The 15,359-nt window shown below is 37.8% G+C and overlaps 1 protein-coding gene across 1 annotated transcript in view; it reads left to right on the top strand.

Moving 5' to 3' along the window:
- The first annotated feature begins 6,659 nt into the window (after positions 1-6,659).
- The window catches only part of LOC121386785, a 68,395-nt gene continuing 59,695 nt past the window's right edge, over positions 6,660-15,359 (top strand). The window contains exons 1-2 of the mRNA XM_041517803.1: positions 6,660-6,760; positions 12,427-15,092. Of these exons, the coding sequence (XP_041373737.1) occupies positions 12,799-15,092 (2,294 nt within the window). The 5' untranslated portion in view covers positions 6,660-6,760; positions 12,427-12,798. The remainder of the gene's footprint in view (positions 6,761-12,426; positions 15,093-15,359) is intronic.

Genomic DNA, 15,359 nt, shown 5'->3' with positions numbered 1-15,359 from the left:
CGCGACGATGGCCTAGCTGCATTCAATGAGTCACCGAGAACCATAGAGATAATCAAAAAAGATATTTGCAGAATATTTGCAAACCATAAACTCAAGATCACCATAGTCGCCAACAAAAAATCTGTAGATTACTTAGACGTAACTCTAGATCTTGAAAAGAGCTCAGTCAAACCCTACATGAAACCAAACAACACACCTTTATACATCCACAACAAGAGCAACCACCCTCCAAATATTATCCGCAGTATACCAAAAACAATAAATAAAAGGCTTTCTGATATATCTTCGAATGAGTGCATCTTTGAAGAAGCGAAACGCCCATATAAGGAAGCCTTACTCAAGAGCGGATATAACTATAACCTCAAATACACCCCAACAGCAGAAAACAACAGACACAGAAACAACCGCAATAGAAACATCACCTGGTACAACCCACCATATAGCTCCAACGTGAAAACCAACGTAGGTCACCAGTTCCTCAGATTACTCGATGAGTGCTTTCCCAAAAGCAACCCTCTCCACAAAATTATAAATCGAAACACCGTTAAAATTAGCTATAGCTGCATGCCTAATGTTGGGAAAATAATTTCAGCGCATAACAAAACTCTACTTCAACAACACAGAGACAAAGACGCCGTTCCCCTCAGAGAATGCAACTGTAGACGAAGAGCTGAATGTCCACTTGAGGGCAAATGCTTGCAGAAAGGAGTAATATATCAAGCTACCGTTAATACACTCGATAACAACAAAAGAAACATACGTTGGTTTGACCGAGAACACATTTAAGACGAGATATACCGCGCACACGAGCGGTTTTCAAAACGCAACACAGAAGAACGCAACAGCGCTAAGTCAATACATTTGGACACTGAAGGATAGATTCACCCCATACACCATTAAGTGGAAAATTTTATCCAAAGGAAAATCATACTCTCCAGCGAGCAAAAGATGTAACCTCTGCCTGAAGGAAAAACTGTTCATAATGTATAAACCTGAAACCAGCACACTAAACTCCAAGAATGAACTCGTATCAGCATGTCGACACAGACGCAAATACCTTCTGTGCGCATACCACGCATCACCTATAGACCTGCATAGTGACGTAACCTCGACGTCACAGAGTCCATTACGCCATCAGCTTTCCGTTGACAGTGTAATTAAATCTACATCTGATGAGTGAGAGCAATTCAACTCTCTCACGAAACAAGCCTGTCATGTCGAGAAAAACATACACTTTTTAACGATATATATATATATATATATATATATATATATATATAATGCTCGTGTAGTTAACAACTCACTATCGTTTCCTTGTATTTTAGCCATGGTAAAGGATTATTATACGATAGACAACATTATATCACAAATATATATGCAAAGGGACAATCATATTACAAAAATAGTGCCAGTGACTAAATATATTTTTCTTCTCCATTTCTTTTTAATTAAGGTTGATTTAATCAACTGCTTTTTAATATATTTATAAATAATATGCATGTATATAATATATCTATGCAAATATATAAATCGTGTATATAGGAGATCTGTTGTGAAACAACCCATGTCTTTAAATACAATATCATGTTTTAACTTCCTGAAAGATCAGCTATACATACTTTTTTAATTACTGTTTGTTTGTAAATCCTGTTTTACTTATTACTGTTTGCTGTGTGTATATTGTTTTGTTGTTTTTCTTTGTATTTTGTAATATATGCTTTGTAAACCGCACCATTGCCAATAAATAAAATATAAAAAATTAAATTAAATTAAAAAAAAGATAGATGTCGAAGCTAGATGTGAAATTCCACCAAGAATATACCGTGACAAGGGGTGTTATCAACACGCCCATTCTTCGTAAGCCAAGGTACCATATCATATAGCATATTATTGCATTTCGTACGAAATGAAGTGTGCTATACGGAATGGCACCCCTCCATTTTAATAAACTACAGCTATTTAATATCTAACCTGTTGACGCCTGTCAAGTGTGAGAGAGGAAAACTGCTTCCGCTATTTCTACCGAAAAACAGAAATTTTTCCCAAGACAGGATAGTACACACCACAGCCTTTAATAATTTAGCAGTTGTGGGAAACTGATTAGGACGGGGAAAAGCCCGAGTGCATACGGAGAAGCATATAGATCTACAGGTGCCCCATAATCAAATATATGCTAGGAATGTCAACAAATGTGAAATGTCCAACAAAGTTTGAATTTTGTAATCATGAACCAATTTGTTTTTCCTGCTTAGTTTTCTTCATTAGGCCCAGAACACACCGAATCTTGGTTTTGGTCTGGGTCTGGGTCTGGGTCTGGGTCTGGGTCTGGCGAGTGTGGCAAAGACTGATATATTTTGATGTCTGTATCAGTCGCGTGTTATCAATATAATTGACTGCGTTCATATCTTTGGATATATTTTCTTCTTTAAACATCAACTATAATTACGATAATTCCACAGTTGCATAATACATGCATATATATTTCCTGTTCTTTATTAAGAAAAAAATGAAACAAATAATAAGACTCGAACATTGAGCAGTTGCCAGTCTGGTAGTGTAAAAAATATAGTGCATGTTCTGTGACTGTTGCCAGATCTGTAGTTGACGCCAGCTGCACACGTACAGTCGCGGCGTGTTTTGTCACATTCGATTCAATGCGTTTCATTTCCGACAATCTAATTAAAATTAGCTCCACTATTACATGTGGATCTAAAGACAGCCAGGAGCTCATGTCCACCAATCAAAACCTTACTTGCAGAATCCTGCCAGTGATTTAAAAATAATTTGAAAACATTCCGAATTATCCTGAGGGTATACGACATGTTTCGTGTGAATTACAAATGCCTTAAAACATGTTTTATTTTATAAAATAAATAATTTGTAATGTAAAACTGAAGACTGATTTAGTTTTTTTAAATTTTATAAATGAATGTAAAATTGAAGACTGATAACCCACCCCATACGTATTGGTATGGTTCGCTGTACTGCGGCCACTAAAATAGACTCGCCCGATATTTTTAGAATTTGTATGCTCCCAAATAACGTTATAAAAGGCGAAGTGTGATTGGTCAATGGACATTGGGGACTACGCAGTGTTGTTAGTTTTAAATCACTGGCAGGATTCTGCAAGTAAGGTTTTGATTGGTGGACATGAGCTCCAACTGGCTGTCTTTAGATCCACATGTAATAGTGGAGCTAATTTTAATTAGATTGCATTTCCGACTGATACCTACTCCCTAGCCTCAGTGCCGGATTTATAAGGGGCACTGACAGAGCTGTCAATCTGTGGCGATTCTAGGGTGTGAGAAAATTAGAAATCGGGGTCCAGGGACTGCAGGCTCTTGGTCGGGTCCAGGGCGAAGCTTTTTGTTGTTTGTTTGTTTGTTTGTTTGTTTAAGTCTAAAATGGAAATCTCTAAAACAAAAAAATCGAGCGTGTGCAGTTTTACTAATTAATATGGTTAATGTTAAACCATACAAGTCGGTCATCGGTAGCACCCGCGAGTGATTGTTGGTATTGAACCGAGGATAGGTTCAATATGCTGTATTATTATTAACAGGTAACGAATTCGGAGACCTGCATAATCAGCATATAATTCCATTCAGCTCTAAAATACAAACTACGATTATAAAATATTTTTATTTTCACAGGTGAATACCGTATATCCTTGAATAAAAAAGAAAGAAATGTTTTATTTAACGACGCACTCAACACATTTTATTTATGGTTATATGGCGTCAGACATATGGTTAAGGACCACATAGATTTTGAGAGGAAACCCGCTGTCGCCACTACATGGGCTACTCTTTCCGATTAGCAGCAAGGGATCTTTTATTTGCGCTTCCGACAGGCAGGATAGCACAAACCATGGCCTTTGTTGAACCAGTTATGGATCACTGGTCGGTGCAAGTGGTTTACACCTACCCATTGAGCCTTGCGGAGCACTCACTCAGGGTTTGGGGTCGGTAGCTGGATTAAAAATCCCATGCCTCGACTGGGATCCGAACCCAGTACCTACCAGCCTGTAGACCGATGGCCTAACCACGACGCCACCGAGGCCGGCATATCCTTGAATAGAGGCCTGCGTTGAATAGAAGCCTGCCGCAATTAGAGGTCGGGTCTCAAAGCGGCCCGCAAAAAGAGAAAAATATAGGGGCTCGCCTTGAATATAGGCTTATCTTATGCTAAGGTCAGACTGTCAACTGTCGTGACAAAGATGGCCAACTCGACGGTTGCATTGCAATTTCCTCAACTTCCGACTTACGACGGGTGCGCTCAGACTAACAACTAACAGGTTATACAACGAAAATCGATTTATAGGTAGTACTAAACCAAACAACTTCCAGCTGGATCAAAGTTCGAGGTGCAGCAAACTCTTGATAGAGAAATAGGGAAGTTAAGACCACAAGTCCTGTGATTGGTAATAAATGTGTGTTGGCTGTAAAAAAAAAACCCATAATAAATAAATAAAAAATTTTTTTAAATAAAATTTAAAAAAAAACAAAAAAACACCCACACACACCTAGCTTCATCTGGGCAAAAGATCTATGCAATTTTATTTCATCTAGTATCACTGTGTCAAGTAGGTTTGTGCTTGAAACATGTTTGGGGTACCTGTAAAAAGATGTGCTCAAAGTGGGTGCGGAACTAGGGTAATTACAGACGCTACCCGTTATCTCTGAAATGAGCAGCTTGACCCCCATTTTTTTCTGATTCACTTTAAGGGTGATGGGTGGTAGTATTATGTCTGTGGTGTTTATGTCAATTGATACCTGCAGGTAGGAGTTTTAGCCACACATGTTACTATTGTCGTCCATGGGATTTGATTTCGTAGTGTACACCCTGTAAGAGCGCTCAGCTAACTATAATATAGATAGCAACTAGACAGCCGTAGACGTCGTGAGACAGAAAGTGTCTGTTGTCAGTTGGTTGTCTGAGCCTAGCATTACATAAACAACAAAACAAAAGAAAACTAAAACTGTTTGTGTGTACATTTAAAAAAAACCCCAGTCATTTGAGAAATACATAAAACTCTTAGCGGCGGATCTAGAATGAAATTGAGGAGGGGTCGCAACGAGGTTGTGAAGCTGGTGATGAGAAACGAAGAGGGTGGTGGTGGTGGTGGTGGTGGTAATTGGTAATTTCGCAAAACAAATTATATTGTCATAACTGGTAGGGGCAAATGCAAGGGGGGGGGGGGGGTTCTAGCCAGGTGTGTAACGCTTAAAAATGTCACTTTTAATACTAGTATTCAAAAGTACACTAACATGTATTAAATATATATGGTTAAATCTTCAACAGAAATATCAATCTGACCATTGTAAACATGTTACCCGCTAAAAACCAATAAATGCATTATATACAAATGCCCCTGCGTGTGCTGTAACCTCACCGTGGTGCAGGGGTGTAACATTCTCTTTGAGAATGGCCAATACAGCACAAAATTGAAGTTTTGAGTAATATTCAGTATCCGTAAAATTCTGTGATATTTGTGTTTTTGCACAGTTCTTTACACTGTTTTTGAATTTTTATATTGATGTTGATCATCACTTTATTTATTTGCATTACCATAGTTTGACACCCAATAGCCGATGTATTTTTCGTGTTGGGGTGTCGTTAAACATTTATTCATTCATTCATTCATTATATACAAATGCTAAACACTGGATTTTTCGCGGTGTTTCGAATTTCGGTGGGGTGTGGGTGCACTTCCAACACCCTCCTCTTGAATCCATGCTTTCAGTCCTTCGGAAGAATTTTAGTGGGTAAATTGATGAAATAAACTGAATTGAATGAATGAATGAATGTTTAACGACACCCCAGCACGATAAACTGAATTAACCTCACATTTATTTCTTGTAGTTTTTATTAATATGCATAGAAGCCATGCCACTCCACCCCCACCCCATCACGCCTCTTTCATCAATATCGTTTATGTGTGTCTGTCGCCCCATGTCACGACTCACTGACAGTGTGAGTGCCTCTCCCCCCCCCCCACCCCCACCCCACCCCATCCGGGCCGGATTTAGACTTTGGGGAGCCCGAGGCACTTCAGGTTCGAGGGCCCCATAGAAATTAAATTACATGACAAATAAAACAATAACTAATTTTATAATTATTACATATTTTTTATATAAAGGAAGTTCTTAGTCTGGGGGCCCCTCGGGCAGGGGGCCCGGGGCAACTGCCCCCTTTGCCCCCTTATAAATCCGGCACTGCTCCACCCAATATATAACCCTGGCTAAACCAATGCCTACGCAAGCCACCTCCTACTCCATCGGTCCTGATAAACAAACGAACAAACAAACGAACGAACAAACAAACGAACAAACGAACTTACCTCTATTGATATACATCCACTGAACTTAAAGAAAATACTGGAAGAGAACAGCACAGTAGTTAGATGTCATAATTAGGTAGTCAGTAGTTACTTAGTAACTACAGTAGTAGTATTAGATCCATACACGGATATTTTACATTTATATATACTTAAAATAAATATGTTTATAAATGTCAAACAGCGATTCTGTTCGCACATTTCTAAATATAAACTATATTCAGAGGAATGTACGTACTATCGCTTTGGCATCAATAAGCATATTAATTAATACGTCAAAGCATTGTTGACGTCACGTCAAAGGATTGTTTACATTTTCATGGTAACGTTCTCGGCAGTTTTCATAACTTAAGTTGAAATGTCAAAATAACATTGGAATGCGCACCTCTAGGCCTTTATGAATGTTTCTAGGTGTTGAATACGGTACGTACAGCGTTTGTTTTAATTTAATATAATATTATGTAGCTACTGTGCAACATGAATAAACAACATTTAGATGTCACAACAGGTTTGTGACCCGTAACTTTCTCTAAAGGGGTGATTATAGACTCGGGGACCCCTGTAGCATCCTCTTGGATCCGCACGTGCGGTTATTATAGTTAACACCATTGTAAGAAAACTACGTTCATTGTTGGGTTTACCATAGAATTTACGGTAGTACGTTGTAATAATTTAATTCTGTCTTAAATTCACATAATTGTAACCGATTGTATAATAGAAAGTTGATCGGCAGTTGCAAACTGATTATAAGCTATCATCGATGATCAAATTCTAACTGATTTGCAACAACTTTAGTTGACAGCTTTGGGTTTTATTGGCCTAGGTCGTATTGTAAAGTAAGTGCTCTGCGTTGCCGCGGGAGGAAACGCATAAAACAAACAAACAACAAAAATGGCGCTTTAAAAGGGTAAGCAGAACGTCTGAGCTGTATTGCATTATACTTGCGGTAATTTATAACTCTGTATTATCAAACCAAGCATGACAGGTAGTTTTCTGGACACTGTCAGTCATAGTTTATTGAATAATATATAAATTTCAACACAATACCTCAGAGTCTGAGAGTGGCATTATTTTAAAGCTTCAGTAATCTGAGTAGTAAAGCAAAAGCCACTGCCAGGCACTGACACTTGACGTCACTTGGGCAAATGTTGAAAGAAATTTCCTTAGGCTTAGGAATGAGAACTTGTTTTAAAAATTTAATCAGTGACGCCCTCAACACATCTTAAATTACTGATATTTGGTGTCTAACATGTTGCACTGATACATGGTGATGGTCTAGAGTTGAACAAACATATCTGTCACACATAGACTCATAGAGTCAGACTAAAAGCAGCAACTGACTACAGTCACTACTGACACATACTACTGAGCAAGTGATCTTTCAAGTCTTACATATATGTATGGTTTGGGTATATAGTCATCATCCCTAACTGCATTATGCTTCAAACTCTGTTCAGTTTGTTTTCTCATGCATGGTTCATGTAATCAACATCTGGTTTGTTATCATTTTGTTATTGTCTGCTTGTTCATTTGTGAGGTTTTACTTCACAGTTTGGGAACATTTCCATTAACACTAAAGTTTAGACTGTAAGGAATGCTGGTCAACTTGCCCCAAAACCAACTCACCCCAGTGTTTGTTCAACTGGCCCCAGTGTTTTGACAACTCACCCCAAACTTTACTGTCCGTAAATAATTGATGAATTTAAAAATGGATGTCTACAACTTTTATATTATTTTATTTATTAATATTACAGTGAAACTGCTATTACAACTACCTGTTATAAAATGGTTTTATATTGGGGAGATCCAATAATTAATTACAATGAACTGTCAAGCCTATTTTAACGGCGTTTGTGAGTTTGTTCCTTATATCCTTAAAGGAATGATCAGGCAAGGCTTTTGTACTCCGACTGGTGTACATATTCAACAATATTTAATGCACATTATTGCTTAAACCATTGTTATATTTAAATAATAAAATGGTAATGATATAAGTTGACTAAACTGTGTGGGGTGAATTGACCAACGACTTGTGCGAGTTGACCTGCTACCCTTAGTAAGTATCTAAATACAAAACTTTACAAATCCCCAAAGCTATTAATTTTACTAGGTCGTTTTTGTTTGTTCCTTAAAATTACCAATATCGGGTCCACTTGACTTGTAGAAATTGACTTGAAATGGAGGAAGATTAATTAAAATTTGGTCTGTGGCACATGACCTCACACATTGCCAGATCAACAAGCTAGGCCAAGTCATTTGATTTTTATGATGATTTGTTATAGACTTGCATGATAACTCCATTTAAAATGACCTTGTTACATGATAATCTAAACAAACATGGCGATTCCTTGGCTGGGATAATCGGCTTACGGAATTTACAAGTTACTTTTTTAAAATTTCCATTTTGTATCAATATAATTATAACTGACATGCCTGAAATACACAATGTGTCTTCTGATAGTCAGTTTCAGTTTTCACAAGCAGGAGTGAGAAGTCAAAGTCGACATAATTTTTGGCCCTAATCCGATTTCAAAAACAAAAACAGACAATGCAGTATTTGGATTAAGAAATTAGTGCAAACTACATACATGTACATGTATGTTGATATTAGGATGACCATTATTAAATTTGATATTGCAAAAACTTTAAAAATAATAATTATAATTAATTTTTGCTTATATGTACAGTGCTCAATTTTATGGATTTTGGTTGCTTGCCCGGAGGGCAAGTATGGGTTCACATTGAGGTTGCCCCTCCAAAAATTTGGTTGCCCTGATTTCATCCGTGTTTTGAAACTGGAGTTCTGACAATAAAATACATTACTTTTTAATAATGTTTTTAAATGTTTGTAGTTATACACATGTACACATAGGGTCTGATTGCTTAAGATTGTTGTGATTTGGCAACACATCAGCTATTTTCTAATCGAATGCAGTGTTCTAGCTTGGATTTTGATGGGGCAGGGCGTTAATTTAATTGTAGGGCATTTTTAAAGCGAAAATCTTATTTTTGAGGCAAGTGCTGGATATGATCGAATTTTTTACATTCATAATTAAATATCATACATGTAGGAATATCTATGCTGGTTTTAATTTTAAAAAACGTTTTTGTAGGGAGGGGGACAATCAATTTCTAAACCCAAATTTATTATTATTAAATTTTGATGTTTGATGAAACAATACATTCATTGCTGTATGCAGTATTATTGTACTAAATATAGACACTATTAAAAATATTATAAAATGCAATCAATGTATCATTGATAAGGACTACTGACATCAGTTAAAACTATATGTATCTTGATCTGGGTATTTACAAAGGCAACAATTACTTTCAAAAATGTACTTTCGCATTTGGCGTTCTGTCGAAGTTTATCATGATGGTCTACTTTCAGCTAGGTGTTGGCTAGGTGGTGTGTGGTTATGTGCGTGACAGTGTGAGGATTACTTCGCATTCGAGCTTTGTAAGACTGCCTGTCCGCTCGTCTGCAGTCATAGCGACTAACAATAGAAAACAAAAAAACATATCACGTTACTGCTGTCGGCTTTCACAACTGTGGCCAAACAGTGTATTGTCAAACTTTTTTAGTTGGGAATTCAGACTCGTAACAACACTGTACACGCAGTGCAGCGATAATCAGGGGCGGTGCGGACACAAACACAGCAGGGCAGCACAAAACGGGGGCAGGGCGCAGCACCTCTCTATTTATTGCTAGCTAGAACACTGGAATGCACTCTATGTTCCAATCGAATGCACTGGACTGTTTACTATTCGGAATACTTCAGCTTTCAGAGTTCCGAGTGGCAAACAAACCCACGTGATTTCGACTGATGCTTTAGTAGAGGGGATGATTTTCCGTTTCAGATTTTGCCACATTCCGTTTCAGATTTTTGCAAATTCCGTGTGGGTTTTTTTTTTTTTTTTTTTTGTGTTAATTAGTGTCATGTTTTATTATTATAAACTATATCCATTTGTGTTTTATTGTTCCAGCTCTGAGCTTGTTGGCTATTGCTATTTTTTAAATACCTGTAAACATTTTGTTGACACAAACTTAAAAAAAGAAGAAGTTAAGTAATGTTTAGTTGCCACTAATAAAGACTAAAAAAGTGATGTACCATATTTTCTGGCCTATTACACGCATTGGTGTATAAACCGCACCACTTGGTTTTAGACAAAGTTTCTACCTTTATCCGTATATAAGCCGCAGTTAACACAAAGTTACAAACTTAATTACTGTTAATTATTGTTTGTATTTAATAATAATAAAGAGATCCATTCTCCCTTAAATTCAAACAATACATAATTGTTGATTGTGTGGCTTTCAGTTTCATTTCATTTAATGGATTATGGTTAAGATTCATAAACAAAACACACATTTGACAAACCCCACTATTTTCATGAAAATGTTAACAAGAACTTGGTAATGCATTGTTTGTAATCTTACATTAGTTGCCAAAATATATATATATATATATATAATAATATAGAACTATATATATATATATATATATATATATATATATATATATATATATATATAAATACATGATAACATTTTATTTGGTCCAGTATGATTACAAAAGGTGAACCAAAAAAAAAAAAAAGGGCACAAGTAGGAATTACTAGTACCCACTCAATTACACTGTATGTTTCTATGTAACCTAACCAGTGTGCCGTGTGCACAAATTACATATTCAAACGTGGTTGGGTCAAGCTGGATATAGGCTAGCGGTAGTGAACCGACACTAAGCACTGTTCTGTCGATTGTTTACAGTTTTTACATTGTTTTATAACTTTTAAATGAAGGCCTTTAAAAAATAATAATAATAATAAAAAAAAAAAAAAAAAAAAAAAAAAACATTGTTTAGAATTATGTATTCAGAGCCAGTTTAAGGATTCACAAATGACAGCGGGGCCCAATTCCCAAGATATATATTTTTCAACCCCTTCGGGGAGAGGGGAAAAATTACCTGGGGATGATTAATGTACACAATTACTCACCGCGGGACCCCCTGAAGTGCGGGGACGTAGCACGTGCTAAATGTGCTACTAGAATAAACCAGTAAGAAGAAAAGTAAAATGCTATTTTTGTGTGCAATTTAGAAAACAATCGGTTCATAAATAAATAACTTGTAGTAAATTCCATGGCATGAAAAAAGGTGTTTGCTGTGGGACGGACTATAAATGTGAATTGCTTCCGTACAGACAGATTAACGAATATGCCCAAAGTGTTACGAAATTAAGTTTTCCAATGAAAGCGTTGTGTAAATCGGTTATGCTTATGAATCGTAATAAGTATTATTAAAAAATATTGAAATTGAACATACTAGAAATCTTGTTATATAATCAACATTCTAAAATTGTATTAGTTCATGTTTATTTTTATATTTCAAATTAAATTTTACTCTGTAAAGTGACACGGGTAAACAGTCAACATGCTTTGTTACAAGCTTACAGCGTAACTTCCGAGAATGAACGGTTCTGGAAGTGTTTAAGCATACGAAAGTTGGCATACAAAAACACTATATGTGTATATTATTAATATTGAATCTTAAAACTACCAAAAAAAATTATAATGGTGCTTGAGCCAGAAATACAACTTCTGAAGGTTATTTTTTTTTTTTAATCGCGAATTCCGTTTCAGTTACTAAATTCCGCAATGCCGTCCGTGTTTTTCATGATCACGGAAAATCATCCCCTCTACTTTAGATAACGACAGTTTAAAAGCGATTGTGGGCAAGGAAACTGCATATTATTATGCGACACAACTCGCCTTTTGGTGTTTAAAAAAAAGTCAGTCGTCCGATGGGCAACTAGTATCATAGAATTAAGTTGCCCGACTGAATATTAGGTCGTCACAGACGCCCGGACGACCGTAAAAATTGAGCGCTGGTGTATAGACAGTGAGAGTAAAATTTTATTACAAGTAGTCTTAGAACTGCTGGATTAAAATGTCAAAACCAGACATTGTTTTTAGCGTGCATCATGATTTTATTTCACTGAAGTTTGATCAGCAACTTCTGTAATGAATTGCATGATCTTTGAAGTTTGAACAGAATAATATACCGTCAAATATTTTGTATTTTCAGATATTTAATCTACTGCAGTGCTGATTTGCCAACATTAATCTCATTCAGTACGATGATTCCCATGCACACTGACCTGTACATGAACAAGTAGGTCTCGGCCAAAGCTCTGGAAGATTACAATTTTGTGGAGCTGCTCTGCCATGTGAATAATTTACCTCATTTTCTGCTAAACATGTTTAAAGGAAGATGTTCTCTGTACATATATCTACAAGACTGTATATTATAAGAAAATTAATTTCATACATGTATACTTTATATTTGTCAGTTTGTTGTACTTTGTCAACTGCCACGGTAACATCGTGATTATATGCAACTAGTGTATGACCGTTTCAGTGTGGATTTCTTACACTTGTACATGTAGCTGCATTCAGGATGGATGAAGATGAAGTCAGGCAACAGGACTTGTCAGCAATGGACGTGTCAGCAAGTGACGCATGTTCCACAAAGAACGAAGAGACAGAAGACGACAATGATGACCTTACCTACAGTTCCAGTGACATTGATTTTGTCATCGATGTGCGGATAATCACGTCTGATTCTGAAGGCCACCCACACAGGAGGGGATCATTCTATGGCAACAGCGGTAGTGAATCGGTAACAGATGCTGATGATTCGCATAGGTCGGAATCGGCTCATAGCTTCGGCAGTGAATCGAGTGCAGATGTTAGTGCTCCTGGTTGTCAGAAACCAGAACCGGTACATAGAAGCAATAGTGATGTGGTGGCATCGCGTAGCAGTAGTGATATACTGGTAGTACGTAACAGAAGTAGTGAAGTACTGGCAGTATGTAACAGAAGTAGTGAAGTACCGACTGGTGCTGACAGTGCTGGTAACAGTCACAGCAAGGATGGAGCTGGTGTTACTAGTGAAGAAGACTGTATGGATGTGGATTTTGTGGATGTTGAAGCCATTGATGATGATGACCCATCTGCTGAACAGACAGCAGCTGATGACTTGAAGTCAAGGCTTGGATTCATTCAGGATCATATGGGCCTGTGCCTCAAGAAGAAAGTGGTCGGACCAGCGGACGAACCAGAGAGGACTAGTACTACAAGTGTTAAGGATAATGATCAGTCTAGTAAATGGGCTGTAGTGGATGACGTTAATGTGACAAACGAGAAGAATACGTCTCATGAGCTATCCGATGATGACGGATCTGCAGCTGAGTCTTATGGACCTTTTACTAAACCTAATGAACTTACAATAAAGGCTGATCAGCTTGTAACTAGGCCTGATGGAGCTACAGTTAAGACTGGTGGGCTTACATCAAAGGCTGATAGACCTGTAACTAGACCTGATGGACCTACAGTTAAGACTGGTGGGCTTACATCAAAGGCTGATAGACCTGTAACTAGGCCTGATGGACCTACAGTTAAGACTGGTGGGCTTACATCAAAGGCTGATAGACCTGTAACTAGGCCTGATGGACCTACAGTTAAGACTGGTGGGCTTACAGCTGAGACTGGTGGGCTTACATCAAAGGCTGATAGACCTGTAACTAGGCCTGATGGACCTACAGTTAAGACTGGTGGGCTTACAGCTGAGACTGTTGGACTTACATCAAAGGCTGATAGACCTGTAACTAGGCCTGATGGACCTACATTTAAGACTGGTGGACCTTCAGCTAAGACTGGTGGGCTTACAGCTAAGGCAGCAGGGTATGTTTGTGTTTCTGCGGAAGAACAAACATCATGCATGGTTGAAATCCATGATCATGATGATACTGAAGGTCCAGTAAGTTTTGATGATACATCACACATGGATATACCAGTCGGATATGTTGATGACAAGCAGGAAATGGAAGGAGAAAAATCTGAAGGGAGGACTGTAATTTCTGCTGATGATGATCAGTGTAAAAAATTGGCAATATGCAGCAGTTCTCCCATTCATGATAGAAATATTACCAGACCAGATGGTGATGGTCTGTTTAGAAACTTGGCAACATGTAACACTTCTCCAATTCATTGTGAAAGTATGACCTCACCTGCTAGTGAGTATAGGAACTTAATAATGAGCAACAGTTTTTCAATTCACCATGGAAACATTGCCAGACGTCACACAGTGTCATCACGTGGTGCTGATAAACTGGACAGTGTCTGTGAGACATCTGTATTGACTGAACACATGATGGAGGATTTGCCTGCAGATATGGTTCACGAGATGGATGATTTGCCTGAGAATATGGTTCACCCTGCCGACAGACATGAGTCGGACCAATGTTTGACATTAGAAAATAAATGTTCTGCTGGGGTGAGATGTACCACAGATAAACAAGAGTCTGATCAGTTTTCGGCATTGGAAAGTGATACTTGTACTACGGCTGTCGCTAAGACAAAAACAAAAACCTTGTCCGATAGTAGCGATGTGTGTCTGGAGTATGTCGAGAGTATGGAATCCGGGGAAGATGGGAACAACCAGGAAGTAAAGGTGCGTAGACGAGAGATGTCCGAAGACATCTTCTCCGACACAAGCCCTACGTCTGACGTTGATAAGAATAATGCTTTTATCAATGAACAGTTGCTCATTCTGAACAGTGAAAGTTCACACCTGAACACATCCATTCACCATTCAGGCTGTAAGAAAACCGAGCATGCAGACCCTAAGCTTAAGCCAGGGGGAAAAAGACAGCAGACTCCAAAGAAAGGAAAACTTGGCGGAAGAATAAGGTAATTTTTATGTTTATAACGTTGTACACATGTGTTCATAATAAGGTCAGGGGGTGAGATGTAGCCCAGTGGTATAGCCCTCGCTTGATGCGCGGTCAGTCTAGGATCGATCCCCATCGATGGGCCCATTGGGATATTTCTCGTTTCAGCCATGGTATGTGCTATCCTTTCTGCTGGTTGGTGCATCTGTATAAAAGATCCTTTGCTACTAATGGAAAATTGTGACTGGTTTCCTCTCTAAGACTATATGTCAGAATTACCAAATGT

The sequence above is a fragment of the Gigantopelta aegis genome, chromosome 2, assembly GCF_016097555.1.
Source record: "Gigantopelta aegis isolate Gae_Host chromosome 2, Gae_host_genome, whole genome shotgun sequence".
Classification (NCBI taxonomy): domain Eukaryota; kingdom Metazoa; phylum Mollusca; class Gastropoda; order Neomphalida; family Peltospiridae; genus Gigantopelta; species Gigantopelta aegis.
This window is presented reverse-complemented; position numbering and strand designations above follow the sequence as displayed.